This window comes from Callionymus lyra, chromosome 4 (genome assembly GCF_982586985.1).
Source record: "Callionymus lyra chromosome 4, fCalLyr1.hap1.1, whole genome shotgun sequence".
NCBI classification, from domain to species: Eukaryota; Metazoa; Chordata; class Actinopteri; order Syngnathiformes; family Callionymidae; genus Callionymus; species Callionymus lyra.
The window spans coordinates 36728144-36743416 of NC_141821.1; the positions used below are offsets into that span (position 1 = coordinate 36728144).

The 15273-nt window shown below is 35.1% G+C and overlaps 1 protein-coding gene across 3 annotated transcripts in view; it reads left to right on the plus strand.

Annotated features, from left to right (window-relative positions):
* The window catches only part of LOC148082831 (diacylglycerol kinase delta), a 61022-nt gene that overhangs the window by 26727 nt on the left and 19022 nt on the right, over window positions 1–15273 (plus strand). Inside the window, exons 1-5 of one of the 3 annotated variants that reach the window (XM_087790094.1) lie at window positions 9470–9746; window positions 13275–13385; window positions 13488–13568; window positions 14721–14825; window positions 15072–15204. In XM_087790094.1, coding sequence (XP_087646220.1) covers window positions 9591–9746; window positions 13275–13385; window positions 13488–13568; window positions 14721–14825; window positions 15072–15204 — 586 coding nt within the window. In that variant the 5' untranslated portion in view covers window positions 9470–9590. Of the gene's footprint in view, window positions 1–9469; window positions 9747–13274; window positions 13386–13467; window positions 13569–14720; window positions 14826–15071; window positions 15205–15273 lie in introns of those variants that run through there. The other 2 variants (XM_087790093.1, XM_087790092.1) reach the window with 2 other exon arrangements.

Below are 15273 nucleotides of genomic sequence, written 5' to 3' on the forward strand. Positions count from 1 at the left end.
TAAATATATCTTATCAAATTGTATCGTGAGCTAAATATATCATATCAAATTATATCCGGAGCTGAATATATCATATCAAATTGTATCGTGAGCTAAATATATCATATCAAATTGTATCATGAGCTAAATATATCTTATCAAATTGTATCATGAGCTAAATATATCATATCAAATTGTATCGTGAGCTAAATATATCATATCAAATTGTATCGTGAGCTAAATATATCTTATCAAATTGTATCATGAGCTAAATATATCATATCAAATTGTGTCGTGAGCAAATTATATCATATCATTTTGTATCGTGAGCTAAATATATCTTATCAAATTGTATCGTAAGCTAAATATATCATATCAAATTGTATCGTGAGCTAAATATATCATATCAAATTGTATCGTGAGCTAAATATATCATATCAAATTGTATCGTAAGCTAAATATATCTTATCAAATTGTATCGTGAGCTAAATATATCATATCAAATTGTATCTTTAGCTAAATATATCATATCAAATTGTATCGTGAGCTAAATATATCATATCAAATTGTATCGTGAGCTAAATATATCATATCAAATTGTATCGTGAGCTAAATATATCTTATTAAATTGTATCGTGAGCTAAATATATCATATCAAATTATATCCGGAGCTGAATATATCATATCAAATTGTGTCGTGAGCAAATTATATCATATCATTTTGTATCGTGAGCTAAATATATCATATCAAATTGAATCGTGAGCTAAATATATCATATCAAATTGTATCGTGAGCTAAATATATCTTATCAAATTGTATCGTGAGCTAAATATATCATATCAAATTGAATCATGAGCTAAATATATCATATCAAATTGTATCGTGAGCTAAATATATCTTATCAAATTGTATCTTTAGCTAAATATATCATATCAAATTGTATCGTGAGCTAAATATATCATATCAAATTGTATCGTGAGCTAAATATATCATATCAAATTGTATCATGAGCTAAATATATCTTAACAAATTGTATCATGAGCTAAATATATCATATCAAATTGTATCGTGAGCTAAATATATCATATCAAATTGTATCGTGAGCTAAATATATCTTATCAAATTGTATCATGAGATAAATATATCATATCAAATTGTGACGTGAGCAAATTATATCATATCATTTTGTATCGTGAGCTAAATATATCTTATCAAATTGTATCGTAAGCTAAATATATCATATCAAATTGTATCGTGAGCTAAATATATCTTATCAAATTGTATCGTGAGCTAAATATATCATATCAAATTGTATCGTAAGCTAAATATATCTTATCAAATTGTTACGTAAGCTAAATATATCTTATCAAATTGTATCGTGAGCTAAATATATCATATCAAATTGTATCTTTAGCTAAATATATCATATCAAATTGTATCGTGAGCTAAATATATCATATCAAATTGTATCGTGAGCTAAATATATCATATCAAATTGTATCATGAGCTAAATATATCTTATCAAATTGTATCGTGAGCTAAATATATCATATCAAATTGTATCTTTAGCTAAATATATCATATCAAATTGTATCGTGAGCTAAATATATCATATCAAATTGTATCGTGAGCTAAATATATCTTATCAAATTGTATCGTGAGCTAAATATATCATATCAAATTGTATCTTTAGCTAAATATATCATATCAAATTGTATCGTGAGCTAAATATATCATATCAAATTGTATCGTGAGCTAAATATATCTTATTAAATTGTATCGTGAGCTAAATATATCATATCAAATTATATCCGGAGCTGAATATATCATATCAAATTGTATCGTGAGCTAAATATATCTTATCAAATTGTATCGTGAGCTAAATATATCATATCAAATTGTATCATGAGCTAAATATATCATATCAAATTGTGTCGTGAGCAAATTATATCATATCATTTTGTATCGTGAGCTAAATATATCATATCAAATTGTGTCGTGAGCAAATTATATCATATCATTTTGTATCGTGAGCTAAATATATCATATCAAATTGTATCGTGAGCTAAATATATCATATCAAATTGTATCATGAGCTAAATATATCTTATCAAATTGTATCATGAGCTAAATATATCTTATCAAATTGTATCATGAGCTAAATATATCTTATCAAATTGTATTTTGAGCTAAATATATCATATCAAATCGTATCTTTAGCTAAATATATCTTATCAAATTGTATTGTGAGCTATTATATCATATCAAATTGTGTCGTGAGCAAATTATATCATATCATTTTGTATCGTGAGCTAAATATATCTTATCAAATTGTATCGTGAGCTAAATATATCTTATCCAATTGTATCGTGAGCTAAATATATCATATCAAATTGTATCGTGAGCTAAATATATCTTATCAAATTGTATCGTGAGCTAAATATATCATATCAAAATGTATTGTGAGCTAAATATATCAGATTGCAGTGAGGTGAGAGAAAAACCCCTGAAGTTGCCATGGAAATCCCTCACCTCTTGAGGATGACAGAGGAGAGAGGTTATTTTGTGTGTTTTGTCAGCTCTCTCCGCATGAGCACCATGTGTCCCATAAGCTGTGTGGCAAAATCCTCCAGAGATGAGAAACACTAAAGCTTGACAGCCCATCACCAAACCAGATGAAAAACACACTTCTTACTACACATCTTTCCTCTCTCGTGAGTTCCAGTGCGAGTAGTACGCCAGATAAAAACACCAGCTGATTACACGTGTTTGTTTGTGCCACATCATTGTATTACTTCTTATAGCAGAGTTTCTTCAGTGTGCATATTGAGGATTATACAGCCTCGGAGCTAGACTGTGTATGTCCGTATGCTCGGAGGCAATCCTCCCTCCCACCAGCACCGACAATTTTTGTGTCCTTCAGTGCACAAACCACACCAGCCGATGAGATACAAAGGGTTGTGTTTTGAAAACACACAAAAATTAAGTAATAAGGAATGTGTTTGGATGTCATCATTGTCTCTCTGAAACTGATACACTGACGGTTTCTTTCAGGTTGTTTTCTGCACATATCAGTTGTTAGTAGTCTCTATTAATAAACGCAGAAGAGTACATGAGACAGGATGTGGTCGCCATGGTGCAAAGTCCTCCCACGCCTTGTTTCGACTCTGTGTATGTGCGCTTCTTTAAGCGTGTGTGTGTGTGTGTGTGTGTGTGTGTGTGTGTGTGTGTGTGTGTGTGTGTGTGTGTGTGTGTGTGTGTGTGTGTGTGTGTGTGTGTGTGTGTGTGTGTGTGTGTGTGTGTGTGTGTGTGTGTGTGTGTGTGTGTGTGTGTGTGCATGTGTGTGTGGCCGGACAGCTTGCTTATGCTTGACGGATGATGCAAGCAATTTCAAACAATCACTGTGGCTGTGTTTCTCACTCTGAGCCGACCGGCTTATTTGACCTCCTGGCACGATGACCGCACTGAAGGACAGAAGGGCTATGCTTAATTAATAAAATGAGATATGGGAGTGGAAAAAACATCTTTCTTGAAAGTTGATTCAAAATGTTTCTGCGTGATTGTAACTGTGTGATACGGTCTTACGAGAGAACCAAAAGCAGAACTAAATTCAAATCGGCAGGATGATGTTAGATGAGGTTTGGATTAATGGCAACAAGCCTGGTGGTTTCATTCATTCAATGAGTGGGTTTTATTATAAAGTCTTAAAACCACTTCTTGATTGAATGATGAACATACATGATGTATACATCATACATTTACAAACATATACTTTCTGTATACTCTGCTACAGTCAAACATCTATTGTCACTGTTCTAAACTATTTTCAGCTTTTCCGACAAAATTAATTGAGATAAAAAAGGTTTGTGGAGAAAAAAAGTTATTATTTAAGCCCCATTTTAATGCTATTCATCTGAAATATCATTTAAATAAAACTAATAGTATTTGATTATTATTATGTCTTATCCATGGCATGTTAGGATTCTTATTGAAGAGTGAACTTTCCCAATAAATTGTCACCATGTCTGCAATATTTTAAACTTCAGACTTGAAAAAGATCATTTATGTGCAGTGACACAGGTTGAAGGTTTCTGATCACAAATGTTGAGACAAGACGGTTTTCATTATTTATCTAGTTATATCTAACGACACAAGTCAACACACGGCTGGTTTACATGACGATAAACTTGAGCTCTGCATATACAAAGAGAGTTAAACAGAAGAGGTTCCCTGCAGTTCTATTCACACCCACAAACACAGCTTGGAGGCAGCATTTTGAACATGATAAACAGCAGCGCTATTTCCCATCCTTCTCATCTATATATATCTCTGTGATCCTCTCTCGTGCCATCTTTCTGTCACGCTTCTTTTCTCTCTTTTTTTCCAACCTGCCTCTCTGCTCACCTTGACCTTGTTTTTCCACTCCCCAGCCCACTCTCTTGGTCTGCCATCCAGTGGAGAAAGAGGAGAACTGCCAGTGTGAGATCACGGCTCTCAGGGAAAGACGAGTTTAAGATTCTGCAGGTGTTCGTTCAGGGACAGTGTGGCCTTGTGATTAGAAAAACATAACTGCGCCTGAAGAGACACAGGGTCTAATGACGCCACAGTCTGCGTGTGTCGTTTTTAATTTGTGCTGGCAGAGAAACACATGAAAATGTCAGCGCCTGTGTTACTCCCAGTTACTCATGAATAAACAGCTGTTGCCAATTGTTTAGGGAAAGCGATAGCATTGCACATCCGCTTTATTGGAACCATTTTAAGGTGTGTATTTCCAAGATTGTGTGTAATTTCAAGCACCTGCGGTTAAAAAAGAGGACTTATCATCTATAATTTCCTGATGCAAAAAGTACTGTCTATTGTTTAACAAGTCTACTGAGGGCTAATGTTGTCTGGTTTCGATTTAGCTTTTTATGTGATGTGAAGTCATTTAACACTTTGAAAGAAGAATCTTAATTCATAGATATTTTTGTCCCTGTAACATTGCCACACGACATCTATCCATTCACCTATTCTTAATGCTATGAGAGAGCAGTCTAAGCAAAGTACTAGTTTCTCTTCCTTTCACCTCAACATTATTGGTCCAGCATGTCTACTGTCTCTTCTCTGCAGGTGTCTTGTCTCCCTAACTTGGTCTCCAAACCTTTCCACAGGAATTGTTCCTTTGATATTTGGCCATAGTCACCCTCTGGAAAGAAAGGACATGAAATATTTAATAGTAACCAAAAAAAGTTTTCATCTAAAGCAACAGGTAAATAAAGTATGTTTGGGGGTCCTCTAGTAATAATCAGTGTAGAAATGTGTAGTTGAGAGTTTTAACCTTTGTGTAACTGGTTATATAACTGGCTATATAAGTTCTGTTTTCATCCAAAAGCCTCCATATGCCATTACAGCAAAGCCTTCCAGTAGTTTTCAGATTACACTTCTTTATTCTCGTAGAGCCCCTTTTAAAAAGTCATTAAATTATAGGAAACAAAACGTATAAATCACATTTCATAATTTACATTTTTTCAGGCTATATTTACTTCTCCCATCTTAGTCGTCACATGAACAAAACAAACACATCTTATTGTAGAGCTCCGCGTCCCTTGCAGTCACTTTACAATTAATAACCTTTTTACAGGTTGTTTTTTTTATGTTTATAATTTGTTATCCGTGTAAAAGCTTGTAAAAACCCTCTTTTAATCAATGTAAGATTTTAAGAATTGAATACATTGTTTTTAATGTAAAACACAGTACCCTATTTCAAAACCTTTTTCTAAATCAACCTTAGTATGACTTTTTTTTAATTGTAAATATCCTTCTCTTCTGTATTTTTGTTCACATCAATGGTAAAATAGGTGACACTTCCTCTGCCATAAAACGGTTAGTTGCAGCCAGTGATACAGTTGGCACCCTCTGCTCTATAATCTGTGGCTCTAAATCACTAACTCAATGAAACTTTGCATCATTTTTAAACCATGAGTGCCACCTTCTGAGCTTCAAATGCATCCAAGAACTGCATTCAGAAACTTCTTTCAGGCGTATGACTGCAGAGCTTTTAGTTATGAAGACATGTTTAGGTTGTCCAGATGTCCTTTATATCCTGTCACGAAAAAGTTTAGAAAAAGATCATGTAGCAGGTGAGAGAGCAGAAAAATATTTGTGTAATATATTTTAAGTGTGTATGGAATATGTTGACACATCTTAGAGAATATGTTTGGTACGACTTTATCATAGCTGACGATTTTTGGGAGAGACACGGAAACAGATGGGGTGAGTTGGTTGGTGTCAGCAAGTGAGTCTGTAGGGAACAGCATGTTTCTGCTCATTAAAGACGGAGTGATACGCAGACTGGCAGGGATCACACACACCTACACACACAAACACACTGTGCACATTTAGACAACTCCCTCAGGCTTTAATTCACTTTGGCGGGTGAGACACTGATCTGACTCTGCAAGCAGTCTGATGATGGTGTGTAGGACTGCAGACTCACATGGACACACACACACACACACACACCCCCACACACACACACAGCTGTGTTCTTTGAGAACACTTTTGAGGACATTTGCTTGTCCTTGACTGGATTTAAATTCCAGACAAAACACACCTGCGATCACTAATCTATTGTCAACATGACCAATTATGTTTCTACTACAGTTAACCAGCCTCTGAGTGATGTCTTATAAAAGCCCAAAATTATTTTTAAATTACTTTCTTCTATCACCATTATTGAGGTTATTAAGCCCTTTATTTTCTACTTATTTTATAGAAATATAATGGTCTGCTTTGTCACATAAAAGGACCCAAGCTTAGTCTTAATTCATCTTAAACAGCATTTAATTCATGAATCTTAAAATAAAGCCTTCATTGGCATTGAAATGTCTTAAAACAAAATCCCAAAGTCTTTACGTATTTTAGATAGATTTCAGATTTATGCGCGATCACAACAGCAGAACTTTGAAAACAGTAGATGATCGTTGAGGTTCTACTTCAGTGTGTGTTCATGTAGCAATGTTGGAAAGAAACCTTTGCTTTGGACAACATGTGAAGATGTTATTTCACTGATATTTGCTGTCCAGCAGTTACATTGCTTTAGTTTTCAATGATGGTTGATTGTCGAGTTGGTCTTAAATTTAAACTGAAGACTGAAAAGTACCAAATGTAACTTGCCTCATTGACATCAATTATCTCTATTAATTTTTTCCGTGTTTAGAAATGTAGAACGGTCAAAGCAAGTCTCATTTGGGACCATTATACTTGTTGTTCCAGTCGTACTAAGTGCAATGTTTGTGAACGCGCTCAATAAAGAGGCAATTTTATTCTTTCTGTATTGTAAACAGAACGATCTGTACAAACAGGTCCCAGTGTCAACAAGAAAATGTTTGAGGAGGTTGACACTGGGCCATGTCATTGGACTTAAGGGTATTACATTTATTTATTTATTCATTAAAAAAAAAATGGTCTGAACCTTGCGGCCCATTTAAGGATATTCTATGGTCCTATATTTATAGTCTAAGTTTTTATGAGTGCAAGCAGAGCAAGGGACTGTATTTCTGATCAATGTCAGATGGTTGAAGAATAAATGTCATTATATCACATTTCATTATTTATAAAGCTTTTTTATAAGTTAAAATGGAGCAGATTTGTAAAGTGAAATAGTCCCAAAAATTGAAACACATCAAAATATAATGTTAATAAAATGTGTCAAATCACGTTCAGCAAAAACTAAAGAAGAAGTAGTGTAGTGACATTTTGGATTAGCATATTATCTCCTTATCACTCCTTCCTTTTGATGTGTCATGCTGTAATGACGAAATTGTGCATTTGCACAGTTTCATTTTTGGGCAGTGTGAAGAAATGTTCCCTCAAATTTTTTCGCCGTCTGAACAAACGCATCGTCTCCCTGAGCGACCCCTTGTACTGTTGTGAGCAACATCAGACGTACTGTCATCAGGCAAGTAACGCATCCATTTAATATTAACTTGGGAAGATTATTGAGTAATATGTTAAACCAGTCATCTTTGACAATTAATTATGTGTCCTAGCTACAATATTATGATTTCATTATCAATTCTCTATCTTCTACATTCAAATGATATCATGTTGTGTGGGATAGTCCACATCTTCAAGAAGAGATCAATGGCAGTCCATGATTGTTACCCATGGGAAGTATTGATTTAACACAGTCTAAAATGTGTCATTAAAATGATCTGAAACCCACCTTACAATTTAAATGTATTGGAAAGAATAATTTGATGAATGAAATAATTAATTAGAAATAATGAATACATTCATGAATAAGAACTGTGCATTTTAAACAGCGATGTTTAAGATGACCCTGCCTGACCTTAATTTGAAAGCCGGAAGTTTATTTACCACTTCTAAATGACTTGGTGAATTTACTGTTAAGTTAAGTGATATAACTTGATTAAAGTGCGTCTCATGAGTGCATGAATAGCAAAACCTGAACAATGTATAGCTTAATCACAGTACGATGTCAGCGCTGTTGTATTTAAATGTTGTTAAGCACTTTGTGACCCCGGTCTGTGGAATGCGATTTACAAAAAAAAAAGGAATTACTTAAGTTACGATGACCCGATCAAGCTATTTGTGTTATGAATAATTGGAGACGCCAAGACCCGCCTTATGTTGCTTCTGATTGGTTTTATACTGCGCGGTGCCTTCTGCGATTGGCCATTAAAAAACAAACAAGAGTATTAAATTGGTAAATATAAGTGTGAGAATGGCTTAAAGCGTGACACTTGACAAGTCCGCACTGGTCTTCAAATCAACTAGGACCCCGCAAAGCTGCCTAAGCAGATGTTTATAAAATACACTGCCACTGCCTGCTCACAAATGACATCCACTTAAGATAAAGACAAACCCAAACCTGACGTTGTAGCTTTCTTTTTTTTGGCAACCAAGACATTTCTGTGCGGAGACCCGATCAGCTGTGTGCAGTTGCACACGCACAGCTTAGAGCGAACATTAGTGTGAAGGTAAATATAGGAATATAAATGGGTTCTAAGCATTGCTAAGATTTTGTGTTTTATATTATTCTGTTGATATATCATTGATTTTGTGGACAATCGTTGTTGTTTTAAGGTAAATATAAAAAATACATGATGCTCCAAATGATAAACAGTTTAAAAGCATGCTTGCACCAACACACACGTGTACTAGAGAGAGATGGATTAGAAGTGTGTGCCTTTTGTGTGCTCAGGACAGGAAAGACTGGTTCTGTTGGTTGCATTGTGGCCTCAAGGAAATGGGCTTGTGCTAACTTGAACACACATCGTCTGACAACTGCTTATGCTGGTATGTCATGAAAAGTGGGCTGCAATGTTCTAAAGGAAGAGGTGGATCCTCAACACACCTATGTGGGCGGAGCTACCTGTGGGGGGAAGTGAGATAGACAGGAAGTGAGATTGTATTGTTTGAGGAACTGCCGGCCTGGAAGGAGAGCTGAGTTGGTGTGATTAAGGAAAGAATGTTGAGGTGTTTGTGTAAATTCAAGAAAGAGAAGTAGAAGAGAGAGTTACTTCTCCTATCCATACCTGTGGAAGCCTACTACTACTGACAGCGGCTACTTAGCTTCAGTTTACTGGAGATACTTGGAATCGGAATGCCAAAGTTGTGTCAGCCCAGTGGTTGCTGCATGGCACCCCTACTCTTCCGCTGTGATGGAGGTGTGGAAGGGGACGATGACCAGCTCAGCCACGATGACCAGTTGGAAGCCAGTCCAAATGAAAGTTCTCCTGTGATTTTCAGGGAGGAAGAGGTCAGTTGGTTTGGAAAGATGTCTTGAGCTTTTGTGGATCCATTGGGTTGAATCTTTTATGAGGTTTAAATGTTAAACAGAGGGTTCAGAAGTCTGTATGTGTAACTTGAGGTTTATGTCATGTAATCATGTGGGATCAAAGTACGAGTCATATTGAGTAATACTGATATACACTTCAAATACTCCAAAATCTTTTTGTGTTGAACATGTTGTGTTGTACATTTATTAAATATTCTGGTTCAATAGAATATTCTGGTCAAAGAGACAGACTTTTTGGGCAACAGTTTTGTGACTGTCTACACTAAAGCATTTACTGAACTGTGTGCTATCTTATCAGTACAACTGTTGCTCCATAATTTTAATAGAAGCCGTGAACAAATGTTTCAGGTGTTAAAACGAAGGCATGTAGATGAATATAGACTAATAAAGCCTCAAAAATATAATACTTTACTGAATTAAATATACTAAACATATTGTCTTTCACTGCCCAATTTCACTGTCCTTCTTGTGTGTCTGTTAACATTAAATAACTTTTAGTACTTGATTTATTGTTGAATAAATTGTGTAAATAAATGTTAAATATCTTTCGGGTTTTTATGGCTAAAATAACAATTTCTGTCAATTTGTAACAGTGAAGGAAAGAAAGAAACAAATATTTAATTATCCAAAATGGCTCAGTTAAATAGCTGCCCACACAGTGTTTAACATTCTTAAATATAGGAATATAGGCACCAGACATTAACAGAAAATCAAAGAGTTGCTTTTATGTTATACCTTAAGAAAGCAAACGCATTTCAGCACCAACTTTGGAACCTTTGGACAAAATTGCTTTTAGTTCCTAAATGTGATTTTTTTTTTTTTTTACATTTTTTTCGACTGCTGGAAAGAAAACAGCCAAAATACTGTAAAGCACTTGGATTATGTTGTGCAGTATCCTAAATATAAATATATTGAATCCTCAGATTTTTCGTGAGTAACTGAAAAACAAAATGGTTGATGATTATTCCATATGAACCTTAAATACTGTTTTTGTCTTTTTGGTCAAGCAAGCAGCCATTGTGTTCAAGAGCAATTTAACCTTTAGAAGCCGGAGTACCCTTCTATCTTCAGCTAGCATCCATCCATATTTAAAATGAAGCTTCCAATTCAGTCTGTGGCTATATGATTAAAAACATTGAGGGAACCAAGTGATGTTAAGAATTGAATTCTTAATGATCAAAATGTAATTCATAAATCCACTGTTAGCTTTACGACAATTTCAGATGATCAATTTCCTTTGAGCTTGTGAACATCAGTATTATTTTGAAACGTTAGCAAGTTAGTATTTCATTTGAATATAGAAGCATTTACTAGAGTTCATTTGATAGTCCTAACTTTACCAAAAGACCTCCTTTAGCTGCTTAATTTAAGACCTGTATTTTTGGTAACATTGGATTTTGGTCTCCACAACAGCACGAGTACTTTCTTTCAGCTGGGTTTGGGTCCACATTGGGTCCACTGGAGTTATTGCTGTCATGTTAGTGAATTCATGAGTTGACTGGGCGCCACTGAGACAAAAACTCTATAAGTCCTGTGCAACCACAGCAGCTCGTGTATTTGACCTTGACATACAGAACATGTTGACTTAAAGACGTCGATGAAGAAAAAATGTTTGAAAATTGAAAGCTGAATGTCTCGTGGCTACAAAAACTATTCAAGCAGTGATGAAATTATATTATAACATGAACTATATTTAATTGTATTTATTGGTGCCTTGTTTGATTATGCCTTTTCAGCGAATGGAAGCGATTCTGTCAGTCATGAGGATTGAAAATGTAGTGGAAAGTCATCAGCATGATGAGAAAGTGACATTATTATTCTTTAAAATCTTAAGAGCAGTGCTTGAGTTGGTAAATGTTGAAATACTACTTATACAGGCATGGTGAGGCGTAAAATAAAATAAAAAAAGTTTTAAAAGTTCTTTCTTGACTTGAACATATTCATGTAAGTTAGGTTAGGTTAGGTAGAACTTTATTGATCCCTCAGGAGGTCTCCTTCGGGAAATTGTTTTTTTCCAATTAGCCACAGCAATACAGCAATTATTCATAAAAATAAGAACAAGAACAAAGAGAAATATAGAGAAAGAAGAAGTTGATACAATCTAAGTCTAAAGATAAAGAACATAGATCAAAGAAAAATAACAGTACAAGTACAAAGGATACAAATGTAATTTAACTGGTTGATAAAATCATTTTTAAGTTCAATTTGTTTGATCGCTTGTATATTTATAAATACTCAATATACCAACCAGTTTTGGTGATATTTCAATGATTAAATAACATTTAAGAAAAGTTAGACGTTTGTCATACTGAAAAAAGAGTTGAAAGCCCTCAGATATAAAGTCCTGAGACAATAGTGTGGATTTCCTTTTTTAAGATATATTTTCTCTTTGACAGAATCATGAATAAAAATGTTTTGTCGGCTAAAGTCAATACCATAATTTCAAATCAATTGATAAATAGATTATTCTGTTAATTGATCGATTTTTTTTTTTGCTGAAGAAATGATGGCTTTAATTTTTCTTTTTACCCTTACACCTTTGCAAGAAAATGACACGTATTCAAGTAGCCAAACTTAAACTAATCACCAAAAAAATTATCTGTGTTAGTGTCTCAGTGTTATTTATTACATAACTTAAAATCTGTCCAAATAATGGGCCCCAGTACTCAACAATACGGGACGAAAAAAGAAGGCTAGCAAATTAGGTCAAATATATGTGTAATAAAAGTTAAAAATACGTTATCAAGGGGCTAAAAATCTCTGGCAAAACAATGCAAGGGAATAAGCATCAAGAGTACAGCATTGATATTTGCAACAAGAGCAGAAACCAAGTCATACACACATCATAGCAGAATGAACTTCAAATCCGGCACAGAAACCACGGAGCCACAGTCACACTCTAACTGGGAATAGAGGGACCCGTAGAGTTTTCAAGTATTCACAGTTGAAGATGGTGTTTTACTGCCAGGGATGGACATCAGAATCATTTTTTGTTTGTGACGCTACAGAATACAACCATGAAATATTATAAATATAAATATGAATCAACTTTCTTTATTAGTTCCCTCAGTCGTTTTTTTTATAGTGAAATCCAAGCTGGTTCTCTGCGTTTCTTCTCACATTCTATCTCCGTGACCGTTAATTTTTGGAATGAATTTTTTCCACCAACTTTTTGTTTGGCCTTCACATTTTTGGAGGCAACATGTTAAACATACCTCATGCTCCGTGATTAAAAGAATCGTAAATTCGAGCAGTGGAATGCCCATAAACTCACTTTCAGCTGACAACGGAGTGAAATTAATTCAAGTGCTCCAGACGTGTTATTAACCTGACAACCAGCCTGCAGCTTCCACGTCTCCTCATTACAGAAGCTTAAATGTCAGAACCGAATCCTGCTGCCGCTTTTATCAGAGGGCTTCATAAACATCTCTAAAATGGCTGTCTAGGGTGATCTGGCCGCTCATTTTCTCTCTTTTCTTTGTTTTTTAGAAGAGCGTGAAGGAGGGAATCCTGCTGAAGCAGACAAGCTCCTTCCAGAGATGGAAGAGAAGGTACTTCAAACTCAGGGGGAGGACTCTTTACTATGCCAAGGACTGCAAGGTAAAATGACAGTGTTCAGTTTTAGGATGTGTCGAGGCTAGAACTGAACTATAAAGCTCATGTGATTAAATGTAAAAAAATGTTCTTGTACTTTCTCCCCAGTCTCTGATATTTGACGAGGTGGACCTGTCAGATGCCAGTGTGGCAGAGACCAGCACCAAAAACATCAATAATAGCTTTACGGTAAATAAATATTTGCTCCCCTGTTTTTCAATTTAAGGATAGAGGGAAGAGATATGGAGTACGGTAAGTGTTATACAGTTCTCTTACAAATCTGGCAAAATTATCTTTTACCTTTTGTTTTTTTTGTTACCATTACCAACTGTAATACATTTATTTAACACAAAATAGTTGATTTTATCCTCAGAGTGGCTGGGTTATCCCTTGGAGATGGTGTAAAGTTTTACCTTACCTTACCTTAAGATACTTTGTCTTCTGGGCCACAATTAATGAATGAATTAATTAATCAATCAATCAATCCTTAAAGGTCAACTTATGTGAAAACCCAACTCTCCTGACTCACTCTCATATTTCAAATGTTGAAGTCTTCCTCTCCAATATGCAGTAAGTGCAGTAGGACCATGTTTTGAACTTATTACTTAATAAAGTAATCTGAAATCTCAGCGAAAGAGAGGTTACGAGAGTGAATAACACTATGACGTAATAATGGGCTTTACTCCTAGCTGTAATCCCTCACTGCTTTGTTTATACAACGAGTCCCTTGGATTGATGACGCACAGTGACAAACATCAATGTTTGACCAATCACACAGTGTTTTCAGTGGGCGGGGCTTAAGCACATTTTCTAATGTAATATTTAAATGAAAAGAGTCAAATGGACACATATAATGGAACTCCTGTTGTGTTATCAGTTTTATCTTGCCCTTTAAAGTATATACTTTATTTAATATTGTTTTGATTGTTTAAGCGCTTTGTGACCCTAGTCTACAAAAGCGCTATACAAATAAAAATTACTTACTTACTTACTTACATAGGGATGAGTACAATAGAGGTCCAGGATCTATTTAAGAGACACTTAAATCTACACGGTGGTTGAACTTTAGGAACGAACCATCTGGGAAACTCGGCCATTGTCGTTGTTCTTGTATTTTAATTGCTAATAATAAATAAATGGTGTGTGCCACTAGGTGGTAAGAGAGAATAGCAAAGCACTGAATTATACCATTCATTTAAGATGATTATTGATTAATTATTAGACGTATATTAATGTGAAAAAATGAAAGTATTAGAGGAACTGAAGAAAGCTTTAAATTCTAACCTGACAGTAGTATTGAATGTAACAATCTTTGTTTGTTTTCTTCTCTTGACCCTTCAGGTTATCACCCCGTTCCGAAAATTAATGTTATGTGCCGAGAGCAGGAAAGAAATGGAGGATTGGATCGGGGCCCTTAAATCTGTCCAAAAATGGGAAATCTATGAGGTGTGTTGCAGGTCACAAAATTGCAAACGCATTTAAAAACCTTTTTGCCATTAAATAATTGTAGATAATCTACTGTTGGGTGACTTCAGAGTTTGAATAGTGATGATCCTTCTGGCTGCTCACTTCTGCATGAAACGTGAAGAACCGTTACTCTTCCGTACATAAACCTGATGTTCCTGAGTCAGCAGATGAATCCTTCCTTCAGCAGTTTGAAATAACTCCGGTCTTTCCCTCACGCTCCGTCAGGCGAGCCAGTTCAACATGGAGCATTTCTCTGGGATGCACAACTGGTACGCCTGCTCACATGCTCGGCCGACCTTCTGCAACGTCTGCAGAGAAGCTCTTCCAGGCGTCACCTCCCACGGCCTGTCCTGTGAAGGTACGCAGTCAGTGTGCTTGAGCCTTTAACCATTACTTAGCTATTTTTTAGTGTCTTGTTTATAGAAGT